Source organism: Anas acuta, chromosome 6, assembly GCF_963932015.1.
Source record: "Anas acuta chromosome 6, bAnaAcu1.1, whole genome shotgun sequence".
In the NCBI taxonomy this organism is placed as follows: Eukaryota; Metazoa; Chordata; class Aves; order Anseriformes; family Anatidae; genus Anas; species Anas acuta.
Window position 1 is genome coordinate 26,179,352 of NC_088984.1, and position 19,340 is coordinate 26,198,691.

A 19,340-nucleotide genomic window follows, 5' to 3' on the forward strand; every position below is an offset into this window, starting at 1 on the left:
GTAATTGTTACCTGCTGGCTTCAAAGACTTTCAGATTGTTTCGGAGTAAACAAACATGTTAAGCACCCACAACACAATCATGTCTTATTTGCAATACCGTGCATATCTTCAGACAGTAAATACACTGGTGGGTGATTCCTCTGCAACCTCTGCTCCCTCCCTGCTGACGTGTGATAATTAAATACAATCTCAGTTTCTGTGAGATGCTCAGTATGCACATGTACAGAAAACCTTTTCTCCTCTTCTGAGATAACTTACAGGCCCTTTCGGTGGCACCACGGACACTGAAACCTGCTGCTTAGGCTTTGGCTATGGAGTTGGGCCTGCAATTATTTAATTTTTCCAGACATCCCAGCCAGTCTCAGACGAGGCGCTACCCCTATCAACAAGCCCTATCCACCTCCAGCTGCAGTGCTTATCACACGCACCTTTCTGAGCTTGAGGACAAGAAGCCATACCATGTTTTTCCCTGAATGTGTCACACCTTGCTCGTAAACAGAGCTGGGGGTGGCAGGGAGGGAGAGCGAAGCCTTTACTGCCCCGGTCAATCATTAATCTCGAAGCCAAGCCCTGTAAGCGCTGGGAACCCAGGCTACCTGCTGGCACGTCGCAGCCGAGATGAGGAAATCCTGAAGCTCCTGCTGCCTCCTGCTCAGCTCCAGGCTGCTGCCTGGGACCTCTCCTCCTCGTCACTTGCTCCAGAGCAAAGAAATGTGCAAGCACCCATTGCCCCCTGCCCCGGCTGCCCCTCCGGCTCCATTGCTCTGAATGCAGCTGGCAGAACCGTTCTGAGCTGCACCATGCCTCCCCTTTACCCCTTGCCTTTTTTTTTTTTTTTCTTTTGGGGATTATTTCCACTATTTCCCCAGCCTGGCTTGTTTCTGGCCTGCTGCATTGCCTCACTGATTTTTTATTTTTTTTTTTTCCCCTGAAGAAGCAGAGCATTCCTCTTCTTCTGCATTGCCTCTTCACTCTACAAAAGCAGTAACTCCTGCCTCAGAGCACACCGGAGGCACATCTCTGCACTCCCACGTGCAGGCACAGGCACAGATCCCACAGACCCCGCCGTGCCGGGCTCCTTCCCCGCGCTGTGCCCCGGCCCGGCCGGGTCCCGAGGTGCCGGGGGAGCCGCTCAGCGCCGCGGCCTCCCCGGGCCCGTTCCGCTGCCGGCGCACGGCGGGGCGGGGACGGCGGCGGGCGGGCGGCGCCTCCTGCCCTGTCCCGGCCCTCCGGTCCCCGCCGGTCCCGTCCCCCCGGTCCCCTCTGGTCCCGTCCCGCGGCGCCTTGGCGGAAGGAGCCCGGCGGCCGCGGCCTCGCTCCCGGCGCTGCCCGCGCGCGGCCGCGGGGCTCGGCGCGCACCTGCCGGCACGCCCCCGCCGCGGGGACGCGCAGCGGGACGGGGCCGGGGCCGGGGCCGGGGACAGGGACAGGGCCAGGGCCGGGGCCGGGGCCGGGCGGCGGCACCTGCGGCGGGCCGGGCCGGGCCGTGCCGGGGAGCGGAGCGGAGCGGGGCCGGGCCGGGCAGGGCATGGCGGCGCGCTGAGATGAAAGTGACCGTGTGCTTCGGGCGGACCGGCATCGTGGTGCCCTGCAAGGACGGGCAGCTCCGCGTGCGCGACCTCACGCAGCAGGCCCTGCAGCGCTACCGCCGCGCGCAGGAGAAGGTGAGGACGGGGCGGCGGGGGGCAGCGGCCGGGGGCGGCTCGGCACGGCTCGGATCGGCACTGCCGGGGCCTGGCGGAGGCCTGGCGAGGCCGCGCACTCCGCTCCCAGCGCGTCCCTGCTGCCCCGGCACGGAGCTGGCAGCCGGGATCCGCGCCGGGAGCAAGGCGCCACAGCCGGCACCCGCACCTGGGGGGGCTCCGGGGGTGGCTCCGGGGCCGTGGCCACCCTCATAGGGCTCCCCAGCGAGTGTCCTGCTTAACCGGCCTTGGCGCACTTAGGGCACGAGGGACATGTTTTTATATACAAAACGTTTTCCCGATCAAATGTTGCGTGTGTGTGCTAACTGCAGAACGCCTTTAGGTTTCTTGGTGCTGTGCTGGCCGGCAGGCAGCGCGACCTTTTGCACCGACGCGTGGTTCAGAGCCCCGAAATTGCCAAGTTGTGTCCTCTCAAGGATGGGGCTCAGCACGGCCAAGTGCGTTGGTAGCGGAGAACTTGGACGTGTAAAACTTGGTTTCAGCCCGTACTTGTGATGACCCTGGAGTTAGTCTGGGGGGTGATGGTAGCCAGAAGGTGACCTGAGAGGCTTTTGTCTAAATACATCATACACCTTTCCTTCCCGCCTCGCTTTTTCTTCAGGCTCCTTCAGGGAGGACTGACGGGGTCTCTGCCTTTTGGGTCAGGCCCTGCCTGTTCTAGAGGGCTCAGGAAGCAGCTTATAGGGCAAAAGTCCCAATAGCCAGAGAGAGGTTCAGATAAACACCAGACCTATGCAAAACTAATTGTCCTGTAACGCGTCTTAAGGTTTTGTACCCAGTTTGCTATCAGGTGATAGTTCCAGATAATGATTTTTATGCTAAGCATTCATCTTCTATGCCTCATTCAGGTGGTGTGAGGTCTGAAACATCTGGCCTTCTCTGTAGCAAAGTAAGAGAGGGTTCACCTTTCTGACCTTGTATTTCTCGTCTTTCCAAATGAAACTTCCAGGCTTTATCCTGATGGAAGCCCTCAGTTCCCTACTCTGCATCATAGATGGACCCAGTACGGGCTGCGGGCCAGTTTGTTCAGAAATGGCTGGTCACGCTGGGGAATGGTGTTCACAGGTTGCACAAGAGCCAGTAAAGAGGCAAGGAGGGCAGAAGCAACCTGAGGACCTGAAAAATACCAAACAGGTTTTTATTCAGGTCACTTAAAGTTTGATGACTTGTGGACCCTACCTCCCTCTTGATTGAAGGAAATTTACAAAGTTTGTTTTCAGGGCTTTGATTAATTGCTTTTCAGTTTACATGGTCTGCAGTGGAATTAGCCACAAAGATATGGAGACAAATTTCATCTTGTCAAACGTATTTGGAGTTGGTGCTCTTTCCAGAGGAGAAAATTTGGGGTTGGATAAGTAGATCAGAAGTCACAGAAGTCACAAGCAGTACAGAAGTCACAAGCAGTTCATTTTATTACCTTGTGGAGTGTTTCTGTCCAATCTAACATGGAGGGATTGGCTGTCTTGCCATTTTTTTTCTAGCTTGTTTTAAAATTAACTTTTTTTTTTTTTTTTTACATAAACATAGACAGCCATAGAGAATGGGATTATTTCAAGATAATCAACAACTAAAATCTGTTGTGTGGTGTGAGTGCATAAACAGGTTTATGTGAAAGATAACTGAATATTTGTTTTTCTTTTCAAAATATTTAGAATGTTTGGAATACTTCCTGTGGCAGAATACTGCTGTTGCTGTTGGCACATTAAGTGTGCTTTATGTAACTTTTTTCTGAAGTGTTAACAACTTCTAAAAAACAAAGTGGAAAATGTTATTGTTAAAGTGCCCAAGTATTTGGGGAAGGCAGGAAAATTGATGCAAGGAACATCTTTGATAGTTGCAGAATGGAAAATGAAAAGGTAGCTAGGATACAAGCTTTGGGAATTTTTTCTTAGTTACAACACTGTCAAATACCCCAAAAACATGTGTGAGAAGCTTTGTAATTCAAGGGTTCTTCTGGAAGCAGAGTTTTGCCATTACAGAGCAGTCATTTGATGGATTTCTAGTGTCTGGTAAAGGGGAAGATGTGAGATTAGAATATTAATTCATGTATAGTGTAAGATATTTGGGCTTCTGTTGCATGTAATACTAGCAAAATTTTTAGTGGTTTACAGTACTTAGTGACTCTTTAAGCCTACATTTGTAATGAGGGGAAAGTTGATGCAACAAATGGCCAAGTCTCACATTTCCATGACACTTTTGGTAAATAGCTGAGAACTCTGCAGGCAGTCGCTTATTGCAGCCTGCTGCGTTTTCTCTGCACATTTGTTTTGGTTTCTTGGCTGGGCTGCATTGGTGAGGATTGGTCATGAAAGCTGGAGTACTGTCATTAAAACATCAAAATACAGGGCTGTGGCTTCAGCTGAAGAATCAGACTGGGATTATTTTTTTGGGAGATTAGCATTGAATTGTCAGGAGCACTGTTTGTTGTAGTGCTGAGTGGGCAGACATGACTTTCTGGAGTGTTCAAAGAATTATTAAGGTTGAAAAAGACCTTCAAGACCATCTGGTCCAACCACCACAGGTTCAAATACCTGCCTGTTGCTGGGACCCACTGTCCGTGTGACAGTGTCAGCTATGAGAATCCTGTGCTCTGGGATTCTGTGATGTGAATTGTCTTGGGTGGTTAAACAAATGTTTTGTTAATCAGCTTCTTTGCGAGAACTGTTAATAAATTTTCAGATAAGTGACTGGCATCTCAGAAAGTTATTTGTGTATCAGTGAAGTGAAGTTTGATGGAATTCTGTGAGTCAGGATCTGCTTTTTCTGTTCGGTAACATGTGTGATAAGGCTTCCTGCTGGCAGGTAGATTCACTCAGTAGAACTGATTCCTTGTTGTCAGCCTTTAGTCCTTTACTGTTTCTTGTAACTTGGTATTTTGGTGCCTTGGGGAGCGTTCACTTGTTATCTGTATTTAGGATTCTTTGCGTGAGTAAGAGTGGAGGTGCTGCGCACGGCAGGAGGTGCGGTGTGTCGGCTGCTCTGGGGCTGAGAGGCACAGCCCTTGGATGCAAAGCAAGGTGCCTCCTCCATTGTTTTTCAGTGATTTGAGAGACCTTTTGTCTTCTGTTTTTCCCTGAGTATATGGATGAGAGGGAGAAAGAGATTTTGGGTCAGGTCTGAAGCTCTTGTGTTTTCTGGGTCTGTGCGGTCCTGTTAACAGCAACTCCGTGGTGCTTCCAAGGCTAAATGCAGCATTGCGCTCGTGCTTCTCCCCTCTGAGACCCCACTCCCCAAAGCAGGGGACAGTACTTGAGCTGCCAGCCTTGTAGTGAGGCCCTTGGTTCAGCTGGAGATGCTCGCTCCGGCGGCGTGTTAAAAGAGAGCTCTAACAGCTGTTGGTACAGAAAGTGCCCAAAGAGAATGGCCCTGAGCCTGGGAAGTGACATTCACAAGGACTTCTGTTTAGCCTGCAGTGAAACTTGGAGTCCGTGGAGAAATGTCTAACAGCAGCAACAACAACAAAGCTCGCTGGTCCAGATGTTCTTTATCCCTCTGGAGGAGCTGGGGATGGAGGAGTGGTGGTTATCGCCTGCCCAGGAATGTCCTCGTGTTTGGTGCTTACCTAGAGGCTTGCTTGGCGTGACTGCTGTGGCTGTTGGAGGTCTGTTCTTAGAAGCCAGTTGAATGGGTGGGACAGGGAAACATGTAAAAAGTTAATAAATGCTGCAATTTTCCATTTACATACAGCTTACGATGTGCAGATTAAGCTGCAGTTCAATTCTCGAGTGGGTCATTTTCGGTGTCTGAGGGCCTCCTGTTGGGACTGCTGACACAGACGAGCACGTGTGAGTTGGGCTGTCTCACCTGGACTCGGTCCCCAGTTGTGATGGGCACTGCAGTGTGCATTTCCACTGGTCAGAAGGTACAAAAGCCAGCAGGTGGTTCTGCAATGGTAATGGTATATGGAATGGTAATGGAATTGGTGGTTGGACTGAGTGGGAAGCAGGAACAGTAGTGGCCAAGCTGATTCGAGTCGGGTGTATTTCTGATGGGAGGGAGAACAGCAGGCTGCTGGGTTGTACTGGCCACCTTCCCCAGGTGAGAGGCATTGAGAGGGCTAAAGCTGCAGCTCGACTGTCTGTATCAGATTCTAATTCTGACTGAAAAAATAGATCTTTCCCCTTCTTTCCAGTCTTGTCTGCCCCACAACATGGTAGTTTTCTAGAATTATGTCTTGCTGTTGTAAATCAGCCAGCAAGCAGAAGGAGCAGTAAAATGTTCTTCAGTTCCCCTGAAAACAGTGGGGGGAGAGGGAGAGGGAAACAAGTCTTGACTCAAAATTTTATGCTTACAAAAAATGTTTGAAAAAACATAACAGATTTCTTCAGAAGATACCAAGTATAGCAGGGAAATTTTGAAAGAAGTCCATTGTTAGGAAGGCTTTTGTGTTTTGTGCAAATCATGAATACTTAGTCCTTCCTAAAGAGAGAGTCATACAACTGGATTTCTGTGGCACTGTTGTCATGAACCAGGTCCTTTTCTTTTTTTTATTTTTTCTTTTCTCTCTTTTCTGTCCTGGTTCATTTTAGCAAGTTTCTTATCTTATGCTCTAATGGAGTAAGTCCCGTAAGTCCCTAATCTTAGTTTTACCAAAACGATGGGTAAAGTAAGCTCTGGTTTAAGTACTTTCACTAAGGAATATTCTTAACCATTCATTGCCACATTTGCCTAAGTATTTCTATATAAGATACAGTATGGTAGCAAATTTTTAAGTTGTCTTGGAAACTGATGCAGTTCATTATCACTTCTGCATTCACCTTTCAGGTTCGGCCACTATGACAGCATGCTAAAAAAGCAGTATAGAAGTTGTATGAGTTCATGGGCAACTGACTCATGTAACTGGAAAAGAAGGGAAAGAGACAAAGTATCTCAGAAAGTGTTTATATGAAACAAATTGTTATTGGCTTAATCATACTGGTGATACTTCATTGATGCTGGAAATAGCTTCAAAGTGGCGGAATTTGTGAGTTTCTTAAAGAGTTTTTGTTTCAGTTCTATTGGTAACTTGTAACTCTCTTTAATCATGCAGGAGATACACTTACCACATTTTTTTTTCCTTGGCTTTTCCTCTCTTGGTGATTTCATTGTCCTAGCATGATTGTGTTTTTTTTCTCTCTCTCTTTTTTTTTTTTTTTTTGGCACACCAAATTAGGTCGAGTTGTTAAAGTAGTTCCAAGGGGCCAGGTGAAACCAAGGGCACTAGTTTCCTCAAATCAGCATGTTCGTGGGCTGTGCAGTCAATGTGGTGGTTGTACAAAGCCTTCTAATTAAGGCATAGTTCAAATGAGAAGTTTCACAGTGGGTATTTGTGTATTTCCGAAGGGGCGGTTTCATAGGAACAGAGATGCTCTTTAGTTAGAACTTGCTTTTAAAGTTGTTATTAAAGCAATTGTTTTCCTAGACTGTTAATTTCTCTTTGTCCTCTGGATTTACAAGCTGAGAAATCATGAGTTCAGTAGTTCAGTTCCTCCACACGTGTAGTTCTGATAAGTTGTCAGAGAAGCTCTGTTAAGAAGCATGCTTGTCCTTCAAGCTGTATAAATACTTTATGCTGTGAGAAGCAAGTTGAGGGTTTATTGTTGAATACCTTGCACACATGAATTGTATGTGTTTTACATGTGCATGTTACGTATGTGCTGTGAGGCTGTAGTGGGTTTACGTGGCAAGGTTTGGTAGCAGGGGGCCATAGGGGTGGTTTCTGTGAGAAAGATCTAGAAGGCAGAACTGTATACAAGCTGCTGACAGTGCTTTTCTCTTTGGTCTGAAGTGAGTTGAATTTGTATAGTGATCCTGAAAAATGGAGAGTTAAAAGTGCCTGCTTTTCTATCACTTCTGCATAAAATGCTATGAAGTCTGCTTCTGTACTGTTTCATAGCTACTAGTGTCGATGTAATGAGTTTTTGGTAGGTTTCCAGTCTCCTTTTCTCTTTTGAACAGGTGTTTATAATCCAAACAAAAACTGTTGTTGGACTGGAAGTCAGACTTATGCAAAACGTCTTACAGGGCTTTATGTACTTATGTAACTTGAAAAATTAATTGTTGTATATCTCTCTCTCTCTTTTTTTTTTTTTTTTTTTTTTTTACAAAGCAGACTACTGCCAGCAACCTGTGCTTTTGGCTGAACATTGTTACCTGATGTTAATGATGTTAATGGGCTTCAAGGGAAAAGCTTGGTTGAAGGGTAGAGCTGGATAAAGCTGGTGGAAATTCGGTAGGCAAACTGAGAATAGCTGATCATGGAAATATTGCAGGTCAGGCATCAATGTACACGATAGTACAGGGTTTTCATTTTTGTTTCCTGGAACATATTTATCAAGTTCTGAGTACCCTTCAGTTCTCATTTGAGACAGCAAAGACTTTCTAATAACTGGGTGTGCAAACAGTCACGGAAGGAGCTGTCGAAGAGCAGTACAAAGTTCTCGGTAGTGGCTGATTCCTGTTCCTCTGCCCACGGGAACACAAGCTCTGCGTGCTCTTGTACGATTGTGAAGAATTTCAAACCCCAAATGGTGTTTTTCATCTATTTATTTCCAGCTCGGGAAGCAGCATGCAGTATGATGGTTTAATGTTCAAAAAATTCCCTTCTGGCATAGGACACAACTGAGAGATGCTTTTGCTCGCTGCATAAAATGCTGCTTTAGTTTTTTCAAAGTATTTGAAAACAGGGGGTTGTGTTCTGTTCGTGTTTTCTTTTTTTAAAAAAAATCTATTTTTTGTAATAGATATAGTTGTTATCTTTTTATCTTTATAGTTTTTATGCTTCATGTTATGTGACTGTGCTTTCCTCCTCAGCTGTTCGGTGTGGGGTCACTTGGGTTGCACCACACTGTGCAGTCTCGCGTCCTGCCGCTGAAGCAGCGATTTCCTCCCCCATTGAGCATGACATTCTTCAGGCTTTCTTAATGACACCAATGTCATAACTGCAGCATTCCTAGGCATGAAGGCTTATTGCTTCATTATTGAAATCCCTCCAGTTCCCTATTAGGATGCCTGTGTTTGTTCCGTAACAAATGGGATGATGCTAACGGGCTTGAGCTTAGTATTGTTGAAAACAGGTTCTGCTTTGTATTTTTATATTTCACTCCTGAGTTTTAATAAAGATACACCCATTTGATGTTGGGGAGCTGGCTAACAGCTGTGATGGGTTCCTGTGAGTGATCTCTTTGATAGAAACAAACTTGTAGATGCCACTGACCAGATAGTGCCCTAAATATGTAGGTAAACTGAGCAAGCTGCTTCATGAAAAGGTTTTAGAAAATGGGCTTGACACAAGACCTTATGGAAAGAAGAATGTAGTATGTTACCTAGCATCTCCCCTAATAAAAGTGGTGTTTGTTCTCCTCACGTGGTGTTGGGGTAGTTGTGTGAGATGTATCATCAGTAATTTATTTCTTCTACAGCATTGCTTCAAAAACTTCCACGTACAGCAAACTTCCTGTTATGTGAAATTACTGATTGCACTGGATAGGACTTCTTTGGATCGTTACCCTTACTTTAAAGAAGAAATATGTAAGGCTTGTTTCTATAAATTATTTTTCTCATGCCTACTGATTGTGCTATAGATACCTCCATTAAATGAACCATTGCAATGTTTTAATCTGTCATCCAAATTTGTCTCACTATCTAGTGTAAACCTGTAATTTTTGTGCCACCGGTATCTCCCTTCAGAGTCATGTCTTCGCTTTGTTGTGGCAGGTGCCATAGCACTCCTCCCGTGCTTCGACTTGCTCTTGGGGGTGCTCAGGAGTCGGGAGGTTCAGCCACGCTCTTCTCTGGTTTCGTGGGTGTGCTTTGGCAGCAGGTACTGAAGTAGGAGGCCTCACTGTGGCGAGGCTTTTCTTTGATTGCTGTATCTATAGAAAAGAAAACTACAGCCTGTAATAAGGATCCTGTTTATCTGAGTGGTACACGGGAAGGAAGATGGATGGCTGTAGGCACGTGGAGTTCGATCTGACAGGTAGAGGCTGACAGCTTGCTGTTTGGACTTTTTTTTTTCTGGCTTGGGTTTGCCTTTAGAGGTGAGGCTCCAGTGAGCCAAAAGGTTTTGCAGTGCAGCTTATCTGATGGAATGCTTTCCAGATTCCCGACAAAACACTAGTTACTGGAGGGTGCATGCTAAAAGATCACCCAATTATTTTCCTTTTTACAAATGCAATAATTTCTCACTCGACAGAGCTACATAGAACATTTAGTCTAAAACAGAATTTGATGCATCCAGAGAAGCTTCAAGACTTTAGTTCTTGGAAAACCGTGTGGCTTTCGGTCCAGAAGCTGAACAGCTTCTCTCTTCATCGCTCTTTTTTAAATTCTTGTAAGACCTTCAGGTTGTTACAGAGAACGTTGTTTTGTTCTCTTCAGTGCGTCAACATCTGAGCTGATCTTCATTATCAAATATATCCAAGTCACACATTCTCTGTGAAGAGAGAAGATTTTGTTATATGATCATGTCCTGTTTCTTTGAAGGCCGTCAGTATACAGGTCAACTGAGAACAGTTCCAGCTCCAAAGGAGTCAGAATCCAGCCTGTCTCTCTTTGGATCACTGAAGAGGACTAAACCATGTTTTCTGATGTCCATGATCCTGTCATTCATCCTGATGAATTAACCCTGTACATGTTGGATTTGTCCGGTGTCCAAACTCTGGAGTGGATCTTGAGCACCCATTTGTAGACTGTCCTACAGTTGAGGATTATTTCTTTTAATATGGGTATGGATTTATGCTTTCTGCTTACCTGTGAAAGGTAGCAGTGGGGATTAAGTAGTGTTTTTGCAGTTCCCTGAAACTTAGCATTAATGGGGTTCTGTCCTTCCAGTAAGCAAAGAGATGATCTTAAGCTGCTCCAGAAGGTGGCTGAGTGAAAAGATGTCTGGACTGCTACGTGATGCTACTAACTTAGTGAGGAATTGGCTCAATAATACTTTGTGTGTTACAAAGCTTTGCACCGATGTTCTCTGCTGCCTACTTTTTTTGTTTCTGAGCACAAGCCAAAAGTAGGACCAGACTGCCAACTTGAAGATTTTGCTGTTAGTGGGAGTGTTGGCTGTCGACTGCTTTTGATGCAGGCCTTTTGGAAGTGGTGGGTTCTAGGAGTAAGGAAGGCAGCATGTCACCTGGATAAGAAACTTCCTCAGCCATATTTTATCATATTAGCCATATTTTGGCATATTAGCATATGGTGGCTAACCCTGCAATTCCTGCCTGGAGGTCAGCTGCAGAATCTTTCCTGTGGATTCCTGGCTGAGCAGCTATTTAAATTCTCTCTACTAGCTTTAACGTAAGCCTAACATAAGGCTCTCTATAAGGCTTTTTAAAATTCTTATCCTGTTCAATAAGGATTTGGATTGAGGATTCTCTGATCTTGGGTTTCTTGTTGTCTTTCTCCTAGATGCTAAACACCGTGAAGAGAGAACAGGAGTATAGTAGTGCTGAAGTAGAGGAAGCAATAAACAATGCTATTTATGGCTGCATTTAGTTTTAAAAGTAGAAGTAACTTGGGGGATCCACAAATCTGATTAAGGTGAGGTTGCAGTTTTACAGCAGTTTAACCTTGGTCGTGTTTTTTTTTTTTTTTTTTTATGGGTAGGAAAGCCTATGCAGCTATGTAATGAAAACTGTTTCTTGGTTGCTGTCCAGGATGAAATCAAAATTATCTGAGGCAGGATAGTAAGATAGGGGAGTTGGGAGAGAGAAAAATGAAAAAGGGATAAGGTCTTTATTTAAAAGCCCTGTTGCAACCGCTGTCCAAAGGAGGATGAGAGCTAAGGTAGTGACATCAGCTTTGAGGGCTGGGGTGAAAATAGTAATTTCAGACTTAATTGAGAAACATGGGCATTTTATTTTTTGGAAAAAATGTGTTAAAGTAGTTAGTAGACAAGTGGGTAACTTCCTCTGCTGATCTTCTAGCCTCTGTCATATCTGTAGTAACTTGGATGAACATACTAAATCTCATGTACATTTTTTTAAGCTTCTGGTTTTAAAATAACCTTCCTGTCTTGCATTCACTGCTTAAGTTACTTTAATGAAGTTCTTTCTTATCAGTTATCCTCCTTTGTCTTGAACTGTGAGTTAGTCCAGATGAAAGCCTGTATGGAACCCAGAAGTGATGCAGAAGGTTTTTTTCGCTCAGTAAAGTCTCCAGAGGGCTTGCCTGGGAAAAAAATGTCAGTAATTGTTTAAGCCTGCAGGAAAAAGAGACAAATACATTATTGCATCAATCAAATGTGAACTCTTTATGAAAATGCAGTTTAACTCCAAACCTCTTGTGTTGAGTTAAAAAGTTATTGGCTCTAATAATGATTTTTGGTAACGTATAATTTTTCTTGCTAATAAAATAAGTAAGTACTGTGAGGGGTTGTCAACAATCTATTGGATTACTTTTACAAGCTATTTTTCTAAACTTGAGGAAATACCTGGTTTGTTTTAATCTGCCAGAAACATGTCATGCTTTGCTTTGACTGATTGACTTCAATTGCATGTTCTTTAGGTTACTCACTCTGCTGAGATTTTCTACAGAAGTTATCTTTGTATCCCCCTCTGGATCCAACCCATTACCTTTCTGTCCTGTCGGACAGGTTACAGCAGTATGCTGACATCAAATCACATTATCAGCATATTTTCCAGAAGTTGGGTACTGTGCTTGTTTAGTCAGTCTGTTTCCTGTATGCACCTTTTTAACAAATATGACAGTGTTTTTTTGCTGATGTTGGAAACCTGGCTGTCCTCTTCTGCTTCTGGTACCTCAACCTGCTCTTTAACTGCCCCAAAACCAGGAGACTGGGAGGGAGACTGCTTGCTTGAGTTGAATTTACCCAGGTCTTGCATGGGGTAGAAAGACCGGCTGAGATTTTTCAAGGACTGAAGGGAGTTAACATGCTCAGCTCCCACACAATTATGCTCATGTGAAAAACCCAACTGCTGCCAAGTCACAATTAATTTTCCTCTGCTGCTTGTGCTGAATGTATTCTGAACAACTGTTTCAGGAGTTCCTGGCATTATAATATAGAAAATGAAAACTCCCTAAGGAGTTGGAAACCTGAAATGGTTGTGTTGGGCAAGAAAAGCGGAAAGTTCATTGACATTTTGCCACTGTGCATGGAGAAGGACCAGCGTGTTTGTAGTAGTATTTGTAAGTCAGGGTTTGTTTAGATGGCAGTAAAAAGGAAGAGATCCCCTTTTAGGAACAGGGAGGAGATTCTAGCATTGAGGTCTATCCTGTCAGTATCAGTGACAGCTCTTCTGTGTTAGGTAAGAAGACTAGCATTCGAAAACCCAAAGAAGTCTTCTGTATTTATTTTTTTCAGGAACAGTAATTTGAATGGCTCTCATTCAGCTGCTGACTGGTGGGAGACACTAACTTTACTTGAAAAACTCTCATAAAAAGCACTCCACTGGCTTTCCAAATAACAACGTTCAGAATTAATTTTTGCTTAAAATACTCGACATAGCTTGGAAATGCTTGAAAAAAACACTCATGGACTGTGCATTTTAAGTATATTGCTTCTGAGTTTTTTTCCCCTCATAATTACTTTTTTTTATAATCCACTATTTTTTTTCCAAAACTGTCAAGAGAACAGAATTGCTTTAAACTGTTATCCTTTTCATGTACTTGTACTTGATATGAGGTAGATCAGATGGGAGTATACCAGTGTTGACCCTTTAATCCCTGAGTCTGGAAACATGTTGGTTTAGGCCAGCTCCCATCTAAATTAATTTTGTCAGTTTGGGGGGAGTAATTGCATCAAGTCAGACACTGAAAAGAGTGGGTGATTTGCTTTTGTACTTGCAGTGTGCCTTTTACTATTGCACCTTTCATGTAGCATTGAAAAATGTATTGCTAACGTTGGACTACGTCTTCTTGATCTCCTCATTCCAGTCTCTGATATCTTGTAGTTTTTTTTTATTTTTTTCTGCAGCAGCATTTAACTCTACCACTTAGCTATGAATATAGACTGAAGACCCACTGGTTATTTTTAAATATATGTTTTATATAGCATGGATTTTGCAGTTGCCTGTGTTGCCAACCTATCATTTCTTGTCTGGAGGAACAATGTATATTCATTGCTGTATTTGTTTTATTAAATAAGCAATATTCAAAGAGACTAGGACAACTAGGTAGGTCTGTTTTGGTAACTTCAGATGTTTCATCTGTAACGTACATCTGGCAGCATACACACATTGTTTATCTTGGTATGACAGAACCATCTTTTGCATTCGAGGGAAGTGGAGAGGTCTGGCTTATTGTTCATAATGCGGTTTATTAATGGCTGTGGATATGAAAAGAGCATCTCGCTAAATGGAAGTCTTGGTCAACCTCTGACTCTTGTCTTAAAGGTTTGAGAATAGACAATATGAAAAAATACCAGCTTCTTTCCAGATGGCTGAATGCTTGATGTGTCTTTATGTTTAGCTGTCATTCAAATGTGAATGCTGTGGTGATTATAAGTGTCTTCCATTTTTCTGGTTTGAAATGTTCCCTTTTATGCATTGTGTGTGTACAGATTAACTGTTTGGCTTATCAATGGGGATTTTAGAGCAATAAACCCCAACTTGATGGTATAGCAAAATCTGGGATGTTAGTGTTCATAGCCGACTCGAGAGTGCAGGTCTCAGCTCCACGTAACACGTTGTATACAGGAATTGTTTAGAAATAGGTCGTAGTGGACTATTAGCATTCTTTAAATGTTGCTTCAATTCTGAAACATCTCGCACACTGCAAGTTTTATACTGTTTAGTAAAACAAAATCTGCAGTCTGGGGGAAAAATGAGTTCTAGGAAGCATGAGGAAAGGGATTTCTTAAAATTGTGAAGAAGAACAAAAGCTAGATTTTGTTATTAAGCTATGAATGTGAAGCACATTATATAAAGTTTTAAACAACGGTGGGTTAATGCTCAAAGATACAGACCACAATTTAATAATTAGATTGTTAAATAATGCTGTAATCTTGCTAAAAATTAATGAATTTTCAGACTTCTAGTATTGCTTTTATGTTTTGGAGCCTAACTCTGTTAAGGATGTGCGTAGTGTAAGAAATACCTCTAATAATGCAGCCAAAGCTGTTCGTGTTCATCTCAACACAGTTGTGATGTATGTGCAAATAGAGCATTTGATCAAGTTTTTTTACAGGCTGTTGTCATTTGAAGTTTCTCTTTGTGGGGTTGTATTGGCTGGGCTAAAACTGTGTAAGGAAGGTTTTGTGTGCACGCTCCCCAGCCCAGCTCAGGAAAGGCCATCCTGGTCAGAAGGGTGGAGAAAGGATTCGCAGAACAGTAACTGGGATATGTGTCGTTCTTCATGTTCGAGCTGAAAGTCTTTTCACTACCATTGGAAAGGCCTTCCTTCTTCTCTTTCCTTGTAAATCTCTAAAGATGTCCCATCCCAACTCCTTTGTGGTTCTGTTTTCCTGCAGGTATTTGAGGGAGAAAGGATGCCTTTTTGCACTTCAGGATAAGGGAAGGGAATAACGCTTCTGTACACAAGCAGTATTGCGTTCCTATGAAAGAATGAATAACCTCATTCTGTTCTTTGTTGTCTTCTACCTAGCCAATATCCACTTCCTTTATGGCTTAAGATTTTGATGACGTGTTAATTCTGGGATATCCTGTATTTCACTCAGGTGAAGATGGAAGTTGATCTCAAGAATGAGAGAGTTGTCTTTGTTTGAGTTTCATCTGGTACCATCACCCAGCTCCGCCAATACCCTTTCAGATAGAGGCGGTTTAGTCTATTCACAGTGTGTTTTCTGCATCTCAAAAAACATAACCTAAAACCCATTAACTAGTAACATAACAAAATTATAAGAGAGATTATGTAATAATTCCCACTGCGTAATGTTATGCTGCTAGATATTTTTATTACTCTTTGAAATTCCTGCACATTTTTTTTCAAATGCTAGCCAGAACCAGTAAAGCTGACTAATCTTTTCAGAATTTGGCAGTGCTTGCCTGTCCTTTGTGCCATGAAAACATTCTTCAGTCAGTCATTTTTGCTACTGAGAAGTAAAGGGAGAGGGGAGGCTGGTTAATTTAGCATTTCAAATGACAACAAACTGGCAGGTAACAGCTTCATTTAGTACAGACCTTGTTCCAACACCTGTATGGCTGAGAATCCTTTATTTCTGCACAAGCAATTCTAAGTTCTGCTACTTCACCTCCCCCACTTCTTTTATCTTTTTTTGTGTAATGAACAGATGAACTTCTGCCTCACAGGGACCCAGCTTGCATCTTCAAATACTTCTAATGCTTCTGGTTTTTAAAGCTACCATAGCTGTCTCAGCAGCTTTCCAGCACTGGGGCCTGACATCGTCCCTAATGGCTGTATTTTGGAGCAGGAAGGTCAGTCAGGCCCTAACCCCCACTCCCCAATGTCTGTTTTGTGCAGTATGTAGGTCTGTGCTGCCGCAGTGCCACCCTCCTGCTTTCTGGGAAATAGGTGAAATATTTCCGTATCAGGGGAAGAAAAAAGCCCCCCCACCAATATACATACTGGCTTCTCACGTGGAAGTATGGATATACTTCTGTAATTTACTGCTGCTTTTTCCTTGCTTGAGCTTTATCTAAAGCCCAGTTTACATTACAAGGAGTTAGGGGATTTAGTCATACCTGCTCTGCATTGTCTTACCAGAATTTGTATTCTGTGGCATGGGAGTTTGGAGTCTGCTATTGCTCAATCACACGTCTGAAACTCCAGTCACCCCGATAAGCAGTCCTGTGTCAGCTGCAAATACATTAATCACTTCACCAAAGTAAAGCCAAACAGTTGTAAATAAATTTATCTTAGATAGTATCTAGATGCAGGACTGAAGTGGTGGCTGCTCTTTCTGTAGCTGCTGAGCCCTTTATCAGTTTTTTTGTTTAGGATCTGGTATACCTCAGTGTAGAGTTAGCAACCAGCTCAGCTGTGTGAATTTACAGCCAGCCCTGAGTTCTCGTTTCTGTAGCTGTATTGAGTGGTTTGAATTTAAGGTATCTTCAGTTTTAGTTGGCTAAATATCAACATTGTTTTTCACTCACTTAACCTGAACTTCACTTTTGAAATACAGTAGATCTGTACGCATGTCTTTCTTATTTTCTTAATAGGCTATTTTATTTTGTTTTATTTTATTTCTGTGTCAGAAATGGCTGGTAGTTTGAACGAGTAGCTTTCAAGTTTTGTGTGCTCACTTTAAGTTGGATTTTAAGAAATGATTGGGGTCCCTCCACCCTCTGGTATTTTCTTCAAAGAAACAAAAAGCCAGACCAAATGCTATTTAATTATTGTTCAGGTGCCTGTGGAGGTGTAGCTTATTGGCATAATAATAGCACTTGGAGTAGTTTAGCTAATACTTGACATGGAGAACTTGGGATACAGAAGTTAAAGTATGCGCTTAAAATGTTGTGGTTTTACTTAGAGATGTTTTGTTTTGGAGCTGTGGTGTCAGCTTTTTTTAGGGGTGAGTCTTTTGTGTTTTTAGCTTGTTGAAGCAACTTAGTCTAAGGGGCTCAATGAGCCGAAAGGTATTAGTTTATAACTGAATATCTGTTTACATTTCTTATTTACATTCTGGCAGGCTGTCTTTAATTCAAAGCCTGGCACACGGTGCACTTCAGTTTTAGCTGAGACTTTAAGGAGCTTTTTTGTTGTAGTTCTTAGTCCTGCAGTCTGTGTGGACCTCTGCCTAAATGCATGTCTCCAAAGATCTTTGCCTGTTCTGGTTTTGCATACTTGTTTTTCGCTGAAGTATGTTCCATAAGTGTCAAATGTTGGAAGGCAGTGGAAAGGTGTGGGTTTGGTGATCCCTCAGCCCTGTAATGTCTTCGCTAAATCGTATTTTATTCAGTGTTCGGACAGTATGGAGGTAGCAAGCCATACTTAGAGACTAGCTGTTACTCAGATTCAGTATAAAATCAGAATGCTCTTCTTTTTGAGAGGTTGGATTTATATAGCTGTGCTCTGACCATTGGACTATTGGGGATTCTGTGCTAGGGATCTCTGTATTTTTTTTTATTTTTGTTTTTCTTCTCAGGGAAATGTCTCTTCCCCCTCCTCCTTAAGTATTCATCCGTCAGGATAAACTAACTTTCTCTTCTTCCTGCTCTCTAGGGATAGTGGAGTTCACTAGGTGAGAAGAATAACTACCTTTCCTTCCTTGTAAGAAATAAAGACTTTCCATTTGTTGGTACGTAGCCCTATTGATTTATCAAAGCATATTCATTTAAAGATGGCTAAAGAACAAGGAATCATCTTTACCTTGAGAGACTGCCTGAGCTGGAACCTTGCTGATGTTTAAGTTTGGCTTGCTGTAAGGAGGTGGCTATTAGGCTTTTGAAACGCATGTTTTCCTGTCTTCTCAGTAAAAAAGGAGTTTATTTATTGTAACCAAAAAAGACTCAGAGAAGGAAAGAGGAAGAAAAAGACCGAGAAACAGTTGAGTTTCATCCATCTAAGATAAAGCTTTGTGTACGGTGGTGTGCTGCAGAAGACAGGAGGAGAAGACAGGAGTGGTTATCAGACCGTGCTCATCTCATGCTGTTGTGTTTTGATGCGTAGTTGTAGTGGCATGTAGTCCTATTAATTTCTCAAATAATTATCAGGTAAAGATAGCTAAAGATCTAGAAATATTGCAGTACCTTGAGTGACTATTCAGCATAATGACCATTCAGCATGTTAAATATACCTTCCAGTGCTGTGCTGGTGCTGTGTTGGCTGCATTCCAAAAGCTAAAAAGAAGCTACGCCTTCTGGTTGTACGCTGTATCTGTCTTCACTCAGTGTTCCCTTTTGACTTCAAAGAAAAGCAAGGGAAGGCTTTTCTGCCCTTTCCCAGATGTGTAACAGTTCTTCTGTTAATGGTCTGTGGTGTTCCGCAGACCTCATGCATGAATTGTTTGTTTGTCTTCATTTGCTTTGCTTTTTCCACTCTGATCCTGAAGAGCCAGCAGACAGCCTGAGCAGACTTCACAAAAACCTCAGGCTGGCTGAGGTGTAAAGCCCAACCTTAGTGACCAAGGTGTCCTGTTGTATCTGTTTCTGTGCTTACGCAGTGTGATTAGTCTCCATTTTGATGTCAGGTATTTAGCACCTTCAAGAAGGGAAGCTTTTAAAATTGGATACTTAAAGTGACCTTAAGTAAAAATCTAATTTTTCCGTGACTGCCTTACTACTCTGTGATTCCATCCTTTGGCAATATCACATCCAATGATGATATAAAGAAAAAGGGTGTGTGTGTGGGTGCAGTTCTCAAAAATAGTCTTGAAAGATGAAGTGAATGAATCTGGACAAAATGTTAATGTATATGGGGGAAAATACATAAAATGGGGCCTTTCATTGGGAGCTTACTTGGAATAGCTTCCTCTGGTATCGTCTAAAGGCAGATCTTCTAAAAGACAGGGTAAACAGCGTTGTTTTGTAGGAATGTCTTTGGTTCAGCTCATGTTTGAATGCTTAATTGATTTCTTTTAGGAGTAAAACCTCTTCTTTTGTGAAAAAATCCCTAACCTCTCTGAAAATCAATGTGTGTAGTGCATCTGGAAACAAAGAATCATGGGTGTATTATTTAGAATGACTTTATTTCCCATGATCTCTAATTTCATTTCCTGTGTTGAAATCAGGGCAGATAAAATAAAACAAGCACAAACAGATTAAGCATATCCTTTTACAATAA

General features: G+C 42.9%; 1 protein-coding gene across 5 annotated transcripts in view; it reads left to right on the forward strand.

The window, feature by feature from the left end:
• The first annotated feature begins 1,211 nt into the window (after nt 1-1,211).
• PARD3B (par-3 family cell polarity regulator beta) overlaps nt 1,212-19,340 on the forward strand; it is a 399,577-nt gene continuing 381,448 nt past the window's right edge. For 3 of the 5 annotated variants that reach the window (XM_068685927.1, XM_068685928.1, XM_068685931.1), the window contains exon 1: nt 1,214-1,664. In XM_068685927.1, coding sequence (XP_068542028.1) covers nt 1,545-1,664 — 120 coding nt within the window. In that variant the 5' untranslated portion in view covers nt 1,214-1,544. Of the gene's footprint in view, nt 1,665-19,340 lie in introns of all 5 variants that reach the window. The other 2 variants (XM_068685930.1, XM_068685929.1) reach the window with 2 other exon arrangements.